At 43.2% G+C, this 13,978-nt stretch overlaps 1 protein-coding gene across 1 annotated transcript in view; it reads left to right on the forward strand.

Moving 5' to 3' along the window:
* Window positions 1-9,497, forward strand: part of LOC147622774 (succinate dehydrogenase [ubiquinone] flavoprotein subunit, mitochondrial) — a 67,567-nt gene extending 58,070 nt beyond the window's left edge. The window contains exons 9-16 of the mRNA XM_086822398.1: window positions 6,492-6,635; window positions 6,875-7,062; window positions 8,136-8,310; window positions 8,409-8,579; window positions 8,667-8,736; window positions 8,819-8,939; window positions 9,026-9,063; window positions 9,143-9,497. Of these exons, the coding sequence (XP_086678524.1) occupies window positions 6,492-6,635; window positions 6,875-7,062; window positions 8,136-8,310; window positions 8,409-8,579; window positions 8,667-8,736; window positions 8,819-8,939; window positions 9,026-9,063; window positions 9,143-9,245 (1,010 nt within the window). The 3' untranslated portion in view covers window positions 9,246-9,497. The remainder of the gene's footprint in view (window positions 1-6,491; window positions 6,636-6,874; window positions 7,063-8,135; window positions 8,311-8,408; window positions 8,580-8,666; window positions 8,737-8,818; window positions 8,940-9,025; window positions 9,064-9,142) is intronic.
* Window positions 9,498-13,978: the final 4,481 nt, after the last annotated feature.

Raw genomic sequence — 13,978 nt, forward strand, 5'->3', positions numbered from 1 at the left:
TGGTCAGAGACAAAGCTAATGCTTTGACCTTAATGCGTACTGGTACATTATGTCATGGACTTTATCAGTTGGATGCATTTCAGACAGTGGATCAGTCTGCTTATAATGCATTCACTCTTACTCCAGCTATGGTTGATGCGGAGCTATGGCATGCTCGCATGGGGCTTGTAAATTTTGGTAGTCTTATGCTTATGCAGCGACATAACATGTTTACAGACCTACCTCTCATGGAGAAGCCTCCAGATCACATTTGTGAAGGATGTATTTTGGGAAAAATGCATAGGTTTTTCTTCCCACGTGATCAGGCTCTACGAGCAACTGCAAAGTTGCAGCTTATACACAGTGATCTTTGTGGTCCCATGCAGACGATTGACACAGAAATCACAGGTATATGATGCATTTTTGGCCTTTGTAGCACTTGCTGAAACAGAGTCAGGATGCAAGGTTAAGACTCTCCGTTCTGACCGAGGGGGGGAATATATGTCACACATGTTGAAGTCCTTTCTTGAGAGTAGAGGTATAAAACATCAGTATACTACTCCTTATACTCCACAGCAGAATGGGGTTGCAAAAAGGAAGAATCGGTCACTCATGGAGATGGCCAGATGTATGCTAAAGGCAAAGAGGCTACCACATATTTTTTGGGTGGAAGCTGTCATGTGTGCTTGTCATATTTTGAATCGATGTCCCACAAAGGCATTGGTTTCCATTACTCCTTTTGAGGCTTGGCATGGCCGCAAGCCTTCGGTATCACATTTTCGTATCTTTGGGTGTCTTGCATATGCACACATACCCAAAGAGTTGAGGAGGAAGTTGGATGATAAAGCCACAAAATGCGTTTTTGTTGGGTATAGCCGTGAGAGCAAGGGCTACCGGTTATATGACCCACTATCCAGAAAGATATTCACTAGTCGGGATGTGATTTTTGATGAAAAATCAGAAATATCCATGGCTGGTTATGATGCAAATCAGGCTGAAAATGATGTATTTGAAGGTCTACTACCTATGGAGTTTCATTCCACAGTTGGTGATCCAACTCATGAGGCTACAGGACAGCTAGCAAATCATGAAGGTGGTGCAGAAATTCAGCAGCAAATTGAGCCAGAAGCTGAACCAAATATGGGGCAGCAGGCACCATAGGTCAGACACATACCTAGATGGTATTTGAGGACATTACAGGACAGCCATTTAGAGGGTCCTCTTGCTGGTCGTACTCGTAGGGAGACACGGACCAATGAACATGCACACATCATGGATTTGAATATGGTTATGGTAGCCAGTTTACAGGATGATGATGAGCGTGATTCATTTGTGGATGCACGAGATAATGTGCATTGGAACAAAGCCATGCATGATGAGCTTGATTCTATTAAAAGGAATCAAATATGGGATTTGGTTGATCTGCCCAAAGGCAAGAAAGCAATTGGTACTAAGTGGGTCTATAAGTTGAAAAGAATGCAGATGGATCCATTGACATGTACAAAGCCCGTCTAGTTGCAAAGGGCTATGCACAGAAGAAGGGCATTGATTATGAGGAGACATTTGCTCCTACATCCCGTATGTCGACACTTAGGTGTGTCATTGCATTGGCTGCACATCGTGGTTGGGTTGTTCACCAGTTGGACATAAAGACTGCTTTCCTACATGGGGACCTCGAGGAGGAAGTTTATGTATATCAGCCCATGGGTTTTGCAGAACATGGTATGAAGGGAAAGTATGCAGGCTGAAAAAGGCCTTGTATGGTTTGAAACAAGCTCCACGAGCTTGGTATGCAAAAATAGATGCTTTCCTACTCACTCAAGGCTTTGTAAACAGTCCATCAGAAGCCACTTTGTATGTAAAGAAAGAAGAGAAAGATCTGCTGGTCATCAGTCTTTATGTAGATGATCTCTTGCTCATGGGATCAAATGATGACAAAATTGCAGCTTTTAAAAAGATACTGCAACAGACATTTGACATGTCTGACTTGGGGCTTGTACACTACTATTTGGGCATACAGTTTGTGCAGGATAACAGAGGCATCGGGTTGTTGCAATCTCGGTATGTTGCTAAACTTCTGGAGAAGTTTAAATTTCAGGATTGCAAGCCTATTAGCACTCCTATGGAGCCTGGGATGAAACTGTCACTACAAGATGACAGTATTTCCTTTGATGCCACTACATATGCTCAGGCTGTTGGGTGCCTTATTTACTTGTGTACTACATGGCCAGATATTCAGTATGCCGTATCTCAGTTGAGCAGATTCATGCACAGCCCGCGGTTGTCACATTGGCAAGCTGTGAAGCGTGTATTCCGGTATTTGCAGGGTACCTTGTCTCTTGGATTGCTTTATCCTGAGGGGGGTGACATGCAGTTATACGCTTACAGTGATTCAGATTGGGCTGGTGATTTTGATACCAGACATTCCACTAGTGGAAATTGTTTCTTTCTTGGCTCTTCATGCATTTCTTGGCTAAGCAAGAAGCAGACCACAATGGCCACTTTGTCTTGTGAGGCAGAGTACAGAGCAGCCTACACTACTACTGTTGAGTGTGTTTGGGTGCGTCGTCTCATGACTGATATGGATATTTCAGTGGAGGAGCCTACACCTATCTATACTGATAGTCAGAGTGTCATTGCTGTGGCCAGGAATCTTGTGTTTCATGCTCGCACGAAACACATTGAGATTCACTATCATTTTGTTCGGGAGAGACTCCAGGCAGGAGTTATCAGTCTCATCTAGTGTCCTACAGATGAGAATGTGGCAGACATCTTCACCAAGGCATTACCACGTCCGAAATTCGAAGCATTCCGCACTGCTTTGAATTTGTTTCCTTTTGGTGGATGATGTACTATGATCACATATCGCTCCAGGGGGGTTTGTTGGGTTTTATGCTGTGTATGCACCCAGAGGAGTGCTAGTGATCATCAGTAGATTACTGGGGTACTTTTTACTTCAGTTAGTGGAGGTTTTTTCCCCAGTTTAGCTTAGTTTCACTTATAAGCAGTTTATAAGCGTTTTGGTCCACCCGGCACATTTTATGGCCGGACATGTGAATACATCTTTTTAGGTCACTTTATTATGTGGCTATTGTACTTCACATTATTATCTGAATACACACAAGAGTCGTGTTCTCTCTCTGCTTCTCCACGCTTGTGTTTTCTGTACCTCTAAACTCTAACCCTAACAGCCCAAGGCCTTCACATACAAGTCTAGGGTTGACCGTACATCTGAAAAGCAAGTTGGAGAAGGTGTTGATGGCAAAGAAGAAACTCTTCATGATCATAATGATGTCCACACACACTCCACGATCTCCTTCAATCTTCAGTGATCTTGTTCATGGTACTACAAGGGAGAAGTCCAATCCTTTTTTATACTTGTAAGAGACCTTGCTTTTTGCCAAAAAGCCATGCTTTTGCTTTGCCTTTTTACACTTTACTTTTCTCTTTTTGCCTTTGCTTTTGCTCTTTTTACTTTTATTAATAAAATATTACTCAACTTTTGGTGCTTTGCTTTTCTGGCTTTAAGGCCTTGCTTTTTGGCCTTAGAGCTGCTTTTTGAGAAAGCGCCTTTTAGCTTTTTGGTCCGGCTCAGTCTCCTCTTTCCAATGGTGCCCTTGGCTCGCAGTCAACCCTGTTTGACTTTTTGCTTTTTCTTGCTTTTTGACCAAGAATGGTGCCTTTTCTTAATCAATCCATATGACCCTGTCCCCATGTTTTCTTCCACTTGTCTGGTGTCTGGGCATGGATTTCATTATGTGAAATAGAGCTAGGAGGGCCAAATAGTTACATTGTACTTGCAGCCAACCAAAACAGCCCATAAACAATCTCAAAGCAGCCCCACGCCTCCTTCCAAGAGAGTGAAAATCCCACGCGACTCTGCATTTCCTGCTCAGTCCTGTGTTTTTACCCTCTTGCAGTCCAGCCCACGCGGCTGTGCCAAGGAGGAGAGAAAGAGAGAGAACCCGTATGTGTGCTGCAGCCACTTCCACGAGAGAGAGAGAGAGAGAGAGAGAGAGAGAGAGAGAGAGAGAACAGTGCTGTTGTACTGCATCTCCTGCTGCCCCTGCTGGTGCACGCTGCCTTCCACGCAAGATTTAGGGGGAAAGAGCAGTCCAGCCTTCCGGCTTACCAAGGGGGAGCCCACGTGCTGCAGCCCGACTATTTTCCCACCAGCCCCAGGGGCGTGTTGCTGCAGCCCGACCAGCCTGCCAACATTCCAACCTGCCGTCCAGCCCCCTTTTCTAAGAGAGCCAAAGCACGTGTATATGCTGCCCGATTCCTACTAGCCAGCCAAAGCGGGCGCACAGTCCAGCACTGTGCTGCCTTCCACGCGTGGGAGAGAGAGAGCAGTCCCACCTTGTGCTTGCAGCCCCCAGTCGCCAAAAAGCAAAATGGCCAAGTGTGCTGGCCGACTGTTTGCATGGGAGAGAGAGGCAGTCCAACCTGCGCTTGCTGCAGCCCGCTAGTCGCCCAGAGAGAGAGCAAACGTGTGTGACCAGCCCACCAGCTTCCTCCTCTCGAAAAAGCACTCTCTTGCGTGCAGATGCAAACCACTCCCCCAAAAAGAGCTTAGGCCCCGATAATAGCATATGGGCCACGATTCCTTTCAAAAAGGGGTGTTCTTTTGTTTTTAAAGGTTTTAAACCTTTTGTCCCCTCCCCCACATGGGGTGATAAAAAGAAACCTTAAAAATTCCTTGTGTCCTTTTTGACCCCAATAGCTGTACCAATCTGTCCATGAAGCTATTGCCCCAAACTGATGCCATTCACATTGTCCATGTCCCCATGGACACTCGCATAATGTCAAGAGAAATACACACGGTTGTAACATACACCTGTTTGCAGCCTGTGAGCACCCCTTGCTCCCCCTTGGTCCTTGGCCTTCCTTCTCCTCCTTGCCTTCTCTTCTCCTTCCCTTCTTCTTCTCTTCTATTCTCTTCTCCTTACCTTCTTCTTCTCTTTCTCCTTTCCTTCTCTTTCCTTCTCTTCTCCTTCCCTTCTTTTATCCTTCTTCCATTCTTCCTTTCTCTTCTCCTTCCTTTGACACTCCATTTCATATCTACCGAGCTCCTTCCCTCCAAAATCTTCAACAATTTTAGGTCTCTCTATTTAAAACTTTTAAGCTTTTAAATTCGTGAATCATTATGTTTTTTGGTCATCTTTATGCATTATGCATTGTATATAATGATCTCTAAATTATATTTAAAAAATAATTATTATTTTCATTTTTCAAAAGGTATTGGTTTTTTAATTTCGGGACGAAATGTTTCTAGACAAAGCTTCAAAAACCTTGAAACATATCTTGTGACTATGGTCTATGCTAGTTTCAAAGAATGATACTTGCAAGTGCCTACACTCGTCCTTGGTGTCCTACCCGCCCATGGCTGGGGCCCACATTTTGGGTGGTGTGTCTGGACTGTTTCCTTGCCTGGAAACAGTTGGAACGAGGACTTTTTGGGCTTCATCTCTTTTGATCTTATGAATTCTTTTGTTTGCTCCCTTGCTGCTTTTGTCCGTCCAATATCTGTTGTGACTAGTTACTCTTTCCCACATTTAGCTGCTACTTTGGCTTCTTTAGTCCATTGCAACACCTTTTTAGGCCAGTGCATCAGACAACTACCCTTGTGTTTTCTGACTCCTATGTGATGATACAGATGGGATTCAAGTCTTTTGACCACCTTAGTCTATAACATGAGGATGATGACAAGAGGATTTTATGTATGATTTTTTGAGGCATTCCTGGCTGATCATGGAATCTTCAAATTGGATGCTTTAAATGGGAGTGCACCGGACCTTAAACAAGTGGGGAGGTCTGTTGAGTATTGATGGGTCTAGGGTGATGATCTCAATCTATTCCCGAACTCTTATCATTTGAGATGTATGGTACCGGAGTGTCGATTCCTGTAAAATCAAGAAAACATATTGAAAAGCTAGGCACCAAGCTGGTGTTTCCGAGGCCTTTGCTTATTATTATTATTATTATTAAGTAGATTTATTCCAATGAAGAGGGAGGCCATGTGATGTTGTTTACTATAGTTGAATACAGTAATCATTTTGGGTGGTGTTTCTGGACTGTTACCTCGCCTGGAACAGCTGGAACAAGGACTTTCTGGGCTTCATCTCTTTTGATCTTATTAATACTTTTGTTTTCTCCCTTACTCCTGTTGTTGCCCAATATCTGTCGTGAATAGTTACTCTTTCCCACATTTAGCTGCTAGCTTGGCTTATTTTGTCCATTGCACCACGCTTTCAGGCCAGCGCATCAGACAACTACCCTTGTGCTTTCTGACTCCTATCTGATGATACAGACGTGATTCAAGTCTTTTCACCACCTTAGTGTATGACATGACTGATGATGACAAAGAGGATTTTATGTATGATTTTTTTGAGGTATACCTGGCTGATCATGGAATGTTCTTTGGAGCTTTAAATGGGAGTGCACCAGACCTTAAACAGAGTGGGGAGGTCTGTTGAGTCTTCACGAGCTAACAGTTTAACAAATAATTTCAGGGTCTCGTGGTGAAGGAGGTATATTGCGAAACAGTGAGGGTGAACGCTTTATGGAAAGGTATGCACCCACGGCCAAAGACCTTGCTTCTCGAGATGTTGTGTCCCGTTCAATGACCATGGAGATACGTGAGGGACGTGGTGTAGGTTAGTACCTTATAACTCCCCTCTCTCTCTCTCTCTCTCTCTCTCTCTCTCTCTCTCTCTCTCTCTGTGTGTGTGTGTGTGTGTGTGTGTGTGTGTGTCCTGTGTGTGTGTGTGTGTGTCCCTCTCTCTCTCTCTCTCGCTCTCTCGCAGATGGCTTTCGAATCATGATTTTTATGGCTTTTGCAGATGACTGTTTTGTTTTGGAAAAAAATTTGAGCAGTCTATGTTTCTTATCACAGGTCCATTGAAAGATCACATCTACTTGCATCTGAACCATCTCCCGCCAGAGGTCTTGAAAGAGCGGCTTCCTGGGATTTCCGAAACTGCTGCTATCTTTGCAGGAGTGAATGTCACGAAAGAACCGATACCTGTCCTGCCCACTGTCCACTACAACATGGGCGGTATTCCAACAAACTATTATGGAGAGGTATCTGTGTAATTTTTATTATGGTTCATATGTGGGTCTTGTAGCCGATTGGTTTATTAGCCTTTAGGTCTTAAAACCTTTGCTGGGTGCGCTACTCAGGCTTTGTATATTCTGAGATTCCCACCTTGTCAAACCTGCCAATGATGTCCTTTTTCTGAAAACTATGTACATGGAGGAAAAGCCACGACATGGATAATGCAGAAGAATATGTAACTCAAAAAAAGGCAGTGTTTTACTTATGGGACACCTGGAGGGGAGGGGGGTTCTTGAGTGTGTGCGAAGGCCTGCTGGTTATGATGGACAAAAGACTAGCTGGTGCTTCACTGCAGCCAAGGATTCTTTGTATCTGTGTCCACTCTCCTGCCTGATATGCATGAGATATCCAGTTAATCATAATGGTCTTTATTTTAAGGGTTCTAGTTTCTCTTTTGCCTCTGCATCTAATCCTCCCAATATTCAATCATCTGCCACCGATAGGAAGCCAATCTGACAGGACACCCATACAACACTCATCTTGATTTTTAATCTGATTTAGTTGTGCGAAGATATTCTATAATCCACTTACAAAGATATGTGATGGTCCCATCCAATGGAGCCTCAATCAATGTAGCTCATACCTAGCAACGAGTCGAATGAGGCAAAACCAAATAAGCTCTCTTAGTTTCCATACCGACATCTTTGACAACCCATTGGTGCTACACTCTCTCATGGGTCATAAACAGAGGAAGGTCACTCACTATTGCATGTATTCTGTCAACATGTTGGAGTATCTAGTTGTCATGCTTTGTGCCACCCAAGATGTGCAGTAGGAGGTAGTCAATCCTTTGGTTGCATCTGTCTCTGAAGCCTCATAATAGGGGAATTTTTGGGACTCGGGGATTCTATATTGTATGGGCGCTCTTAGATGTCAAGTTTATCAAAGGATACTGGTTTTTTGAAGTTTCTGAGTTCTGACACAGGGCCTGGAGGTGCTCTGAGCTTTTCTTTGCTGTGGATGGTAAGATCTCTGGATCTACAGTGGTTAGTCTCACTTGGGTGGCTGCTAAAATGTCATTATTAATTGTGATTTGCAGGTTGTGCATATGAAAGACGGAGATCCAGACACAGTGGTACCTGGATTGTTTGCTGCTGGGGAGGCAGCTTGTGCTTCAGTTCACGGGGCTAATAGGTTGGGAGCAAATTCTCTTCTGGATATAGTGGTCTTTGGCCGTGCATGCGCTAATAGAGTGGCACAAATACAAAAACCTGGTAAGCCTGTTGCTCCTTGACATAAGGAGAGTATAGGCTCATCCTTAACATGCATATACAACCTGGTAAATCTTTGCTCCTCCTCGTCTTTCTGACAGGGGGATCTCAGAAAGATCTGCCTACAAATGCTGGACAGAAGACGATTGCATGGCTAGATAAGCTTCGAAATGCCAATGGTGACTTGCCCACTTCAAAAATCAGACTGAATATGCAGAGGGTGATGCAGAATAATGCAGCCGTGTTCCGTACAGAGGAGACTCTTAAAGAAGGTATTATTTTTTGCAGTTTGTTTTAAATCGGTCTTGTTGAATTTTGAGTATATATTGTTTCTTTTTTCATGGTTCTATGCATGGCAGGATGCGACCTCATTGGTGAGACTTGGAAGACCTTTGAACGAGTTCAAGTACGGGACAGGAGCTTGATTTGGTATGAGTTGGCTTGCTAGCCGCCTTGTGGTTTTTTGCTTTGTTGGTTATTTGCATCTTCTAATAACTGCTCTTCCTTTCAGGAACTCTGATCTGATTGAGACTTTTGAGCTTGAGAACTTGTTGATCAATGCTTGCATCACAATGTACTCGGCAGAAGCCCGGAAAGAAAGCAGAGGTGCACATGCACGTGAAGACTTCACGGTAATTTATTGAACTCTGATCTGAAGGTAGTGTTTTAGATTTGGATGGTGCATAGTACTAACTTGGCAGAGAATTCTTGGGCACAGAAAAGAGATGATGAGAATTGGATGAAACACACGCTAGGGTAAGTTTTTTCGTGATAAACGTTATGTGGAGTTAAGTGTGCTGCCAAAATTATATTGCTGAGAGTGAAAATTTGACAGATACTGGGAGAACGGGAAGGTTCGACTTGATTATCGGCCAGTGCATATGAATACTTTGGATGATGAGGTGGAAAGCTTTCCTCCGAAAGCTCGTGTGTACTAAGGTCATTAAGCAAGGAAATGCAGATAGTGTTCCATGGCTTTCTTACCAAGGCAAGTAAAATAAGAACTGGAATGGTGCATGTGCCACCCTTTACAATCTACACAGCAATTTTCCAGCCAGATCGGATAATTGGGAAACACTGGAATTGTACCCAGTGTCAACCCAAAACCTGTTTATGAGGGTTATTGTTTCAACTTGGTGGGGCTATCCCATTTTCTTTCTTCACATTAAAATCAATTCTCAACTTCAAGTGCCTAGCGCATTCCAATTGCATATTTTTCTATCTGGTTAATGGTTTCCTTTTGTCTAGTAGCATATATAGGATGCACAAGATTGTGATGTCCTTACAGTTTTGCAAGAGAGTCTTCGCAAAGAAAAGGTTCGAGGTATCAGAATTGGGTGGTCAGAGGGTATATTGGCACCTGGTACCTATTTAAAGATATCTGGAATCTCTTTTTTCTGAGTCTGCTCTGATTTCTGATGACACTAAACCGGCAAATTGTTTTTTTAGTCTAGTTGTTTCAGTTCACCCAGTCATAGGGCCATGTTCACTTCAGTGATAAGGCCTTTTTCATCCATTCATAGGGCCATGTTAAGGCCATTACTCGATTATTCTCTCGAGTGTGGGTGTAGTGTCTGCACCGTTTGAATGGTAACACTTGCCCTTTGTAGGTTTGGACTCCTTTTGCCCTTGGTAGAAAATCAGGCTGGATACAGACCGCCCAAGGGTGCCACAATACTGGCCAACATGTGGGCAGCCAAAAAGTGCCTTGTGCACTCTTGAATGGGTGTACCCCATTACACACCAACTGCTTATGCCTACGTTTATTTAAAAACTAATTGCCCATGCATGGGCGCCCCCTTTACACACCGCCCTTTACACAACGTGCATTTCCACCAACCTGCTTATACATGCAACAAGTAAAGAGCCTGAGTCAATGCATGCGTAGTCCCAATTTGGTGCTCAACTCATACGATAAGAGTCCTTGCATGATAAATGATTGTAAATACAAGGGCAAGAATGAATTGGTAATCACATACTTACATGCTTCACCCTGTAACTTACAAGTTGCTCCCAAACTTCATCAATACCTTGCAAAAGCAATTTCCATCCATACAAATAGAGAGTTGGGGACTTGAACCCCATCACCACAGTTATTGTGGCTACACCTTGCTCTCTTCAAGAGGAGGGGAGGGGATGAACTAGATTTATCTTAATCCCTTCCCTCCTCTCATCTATAAAAAAAAAAGAGAATTAGTAGGCATATGAGATTTAAAAATCAAATAAACATCCTAATAAAATAATCCGCCTAATGTTTTGGAGATATTTTATACAGCTTGTAAAATATGATGTCTTTGAGATAAACAAAATACCAACATTGTGTCCAAAGTCATAACATCCAAGCACTATTTCATCTCCTACTCACTATTGTCACTCTCATCAGTTGAGTCATGATCACCAAATACAATTCTCACATTTGTCCTCTCTCTCTTTAAACATAACTCTAGTAAGATTGTCTCTTCTTTCTACGTCCCCAACTTGGGATGAATCAGGCGGTGTTGTTTCGGATGATTGTGTCCTCTACATAACCGTTGAGGTCTCGATTTGCACCAAAGCTGTAACCTCAACAAGATCCACTTGCAGCCCATTGTGAATGATTGGATCCAAAGCCAATGTATCATTGTTTGCTCTATCCACCTCCACTTGTGTCTCTCGAACCCAACCCTCCATCAAATGAATCTCCATGCATGATACACATGTTATGAAGGACCGAACAAGTGCTAACCATTTTCGGCACATTCTGCAATAAAATGTCACATCTCTTCAATAAAATACGAAAGCGAGCTTTCAACATTCCAAAATCTCGCTCCATAGGCATCCGTGAACTAAATTGAATGTAGTTTTAAAAGTACCGCTCAGGGATAATCCATCTTTACTTCCTTTGAATGGAGGAAGCATCCAAAACCTTGCAGGGTAAGCACAATCATCAAGTAAACAATAATTGCTGTATCAACTTTGTCCTAGATCACTTCTTTGGAATATATTCCAGTCATGCATAGAATCTTCCCAACCAATGTCATAATCCCAAACCAAGCAGTTAGAAGCAACGATCATCTGTAAAATTATAGAATGAAATCCCTTCCGTTTTACTAGAAGCTTTTTTACCTTTTTTGGGACAGAAATCCCTTCCGCATCACTTCTCCGTACTGGAGGTAAAGATGAGATCTCCGTCTTTGCTTGTGAGGGTTGCAAACTTTTGATACACAGATTGGTAGCCGATTGGGTTGGGCTGTTGGTATGGCGTAAATGCAAACGGTGAACCACAGAAAGCGGACAAAGGAAAAGTCCGTGGAAAAAGTGGGGGACATGCAAATGCTGAGGATGAGGATGTGGGCAGTGTCAAACTATTGGTTGGAGTGACTGGCACATGCATGTCACAAAAGGAGGATGCCTAAAAATATTGGGAGTATAAGGACGTGTACTCATTGTCTTGCGAGTTTTGGGAATCCATTGGGGGATTACTGGAACGTCAAAATAAAGGGGTCTCACATACTAATCAGAGCACTCAATGATGATTAACAATAATCAAAGAAGATGCAAATCAAAACATGCAAATGATATATGCGTTTTACACAATTCCTCGTGTCCACCTAAACGCGTGGCGCTAGGCCAATCAAATACCCGGCCATGCAACCTTGTCTTATACAGATAATACAGAACAAAGATGATACAGAACATGTAGAACAAAGAGATACGGAATACTTCTTTTGCCAATCTACACTAAGGGGTTATACATAACATGCAGAGTTCTTATGAAGTGCTTAAGGAAAGGCTATTACCTATCACCATCTAATCAAGACAAAAAACTAGAAAATCAGACATCTTGTCATTCCATTGGGATTTAAAACAAGATGTGGCCAAGGTGGTGATCTACACCAAATCTGTATTGGGCAAGAGAGTGATAGCAACCACACTGGTGGTGCACATTCAGAGGATTTTCAAAATCACTGCTTAAATTGAAGAAGAGATGATTTTAACCACAACACAAGATAATGCGACTAATAATCAGACAAGAAACCGCAAAGCAAACTATAATTGACATGCTGTGCAATCGTGTACATGTAAGTAGATATGCAAGTGGTGCATTTGTAAGTAGATATGTTACATTAAAATCAATTTGCATTTTTAACATGATTTTAATGGATTCAAATACAGATATATACAAGCAAATACGACCCTTGCCAAGGAATTTAAACTCCTAATAACCCTGATTAGGACTTCAAGAGTGATATTGTTCAAGATGTCACATATTCTTTCTGTTCTTTCTGTTGTATTATCTGCATAGCATGTTGTATTTTTTGTAACAGAAAAACAGCATGCAGACGCTTTAAAAAACGCAAGATATTATTCAAGATGTCACAATCTTTGTGTTCTTTCTGTTGTATTTTTTGCATAGCATGTTGTATTTTTTGCAATAGAAAATATAGCATGCAGGCGCTTTAAAGCGCCATGCATTCTCGCCTTACACATTGTTGTAGGCGCCATGCATTCATGCAACAGAAAATACAGCATGAAGGTGCTTTAAAAACGCAAGAAAACACAGCATGCAAGAAAATACAGCATGCAGAAACGTAGAGTATACGACATGCATCAGAAATTTGTGAAGATATGGAGTTTGAGGAGCAAGGAAAAAAAAACACAGAACATGCCTGGATGCTTTGCAAATCGATCTGGTGTGCTGGAAAAAATGCAGAACATAGAACTTGATTTATCATTGCATAATGGCGGGAAGGAACGAATGCATGGTCTACTAATTGCAAGTTGATTGGCTGGAGATAGGTGCGCCCAAGTCTGGGCAGCCAAGCTCGACTGCCCACGCAGAGGCGATACAGGGGCAGGAGGTGGAGGCCACGGTGGGGCAGACGAGCACCCAAGGCGCTTGCCTGCATTCATTGGTCCAGTGCCATGCGTTTAGGTGGATAGCCGGCGGTGTGTAAAGCGCCTCATTCAGGTAAAATTATGTAGATGGATGCGTGGTCACAAATCTCTCTCTCTCTCTCTCTCTCTCTCTCTCTCTCTCCCCTCTTGCCTCTCGCCCTCACCTCTCGCCTACCCTCCTCCTCGCTCTTGCCTCTCGCCTGTGCTCATTCACGCCAGGCCTGGTGGTGCAGGGCACCGTCAGGCCATGGCAGTTACCTCAGATAGGGAGCTCGCCTTGTCATAGCTGATGATACAGATGCAGGTGGTACAGACAACCTAGCCCTACCAGTGATCCATGATGCCAAAGAAGTCGTACGCTCGTACCCTGGTAACACCAACCAAAACCCTAACCAGTCAAAGCTCGAGCTCATGGGAGGTGTTCCTCCTAACAGAAATCGATAAGCCACGACAGGAGAATGACAAGTTGAAGGATCAGCTCACCGAAATTGAAACCTGTTTGGCCTCCCTTGAGGGCAAGTTGGACGTAATTCAGGTAGTTCAGGAGTAGATTCATGCAGCCAAAGCAGAGTTTCTTGAAGCTACAGAAGGTATGGAGTAACATCTTACCGCAGAAATCATGTCAACCATCAAGGAAGAAGAACTCCGAGAAAGCATTGCTGAGCATCTCCGACTAGGTGGACTCCTGGAGGGTTGGGACGAGCAAGAAGTCAGAGAGCAAATGGAAATTGATGAAGATGAATGCATCTCAGACACAGAGATTATGAAGAGGCGACTCATTGATATAGGCAAC

This window comes from Cibotium barometz, chromosome 28 (assembly GCF_041138505.1).
Source record: "Cibotium barometz isolate CiBa-2024 chromosome 28, ASM4113850v1, whole genome shotgun sequence".
NCBI lineage: Eukaryota > Viridiplantae > Streptophyta > Polypodiopsida > Cyatheales > Cibotiaceae > Cibotium > Cibotium barometz.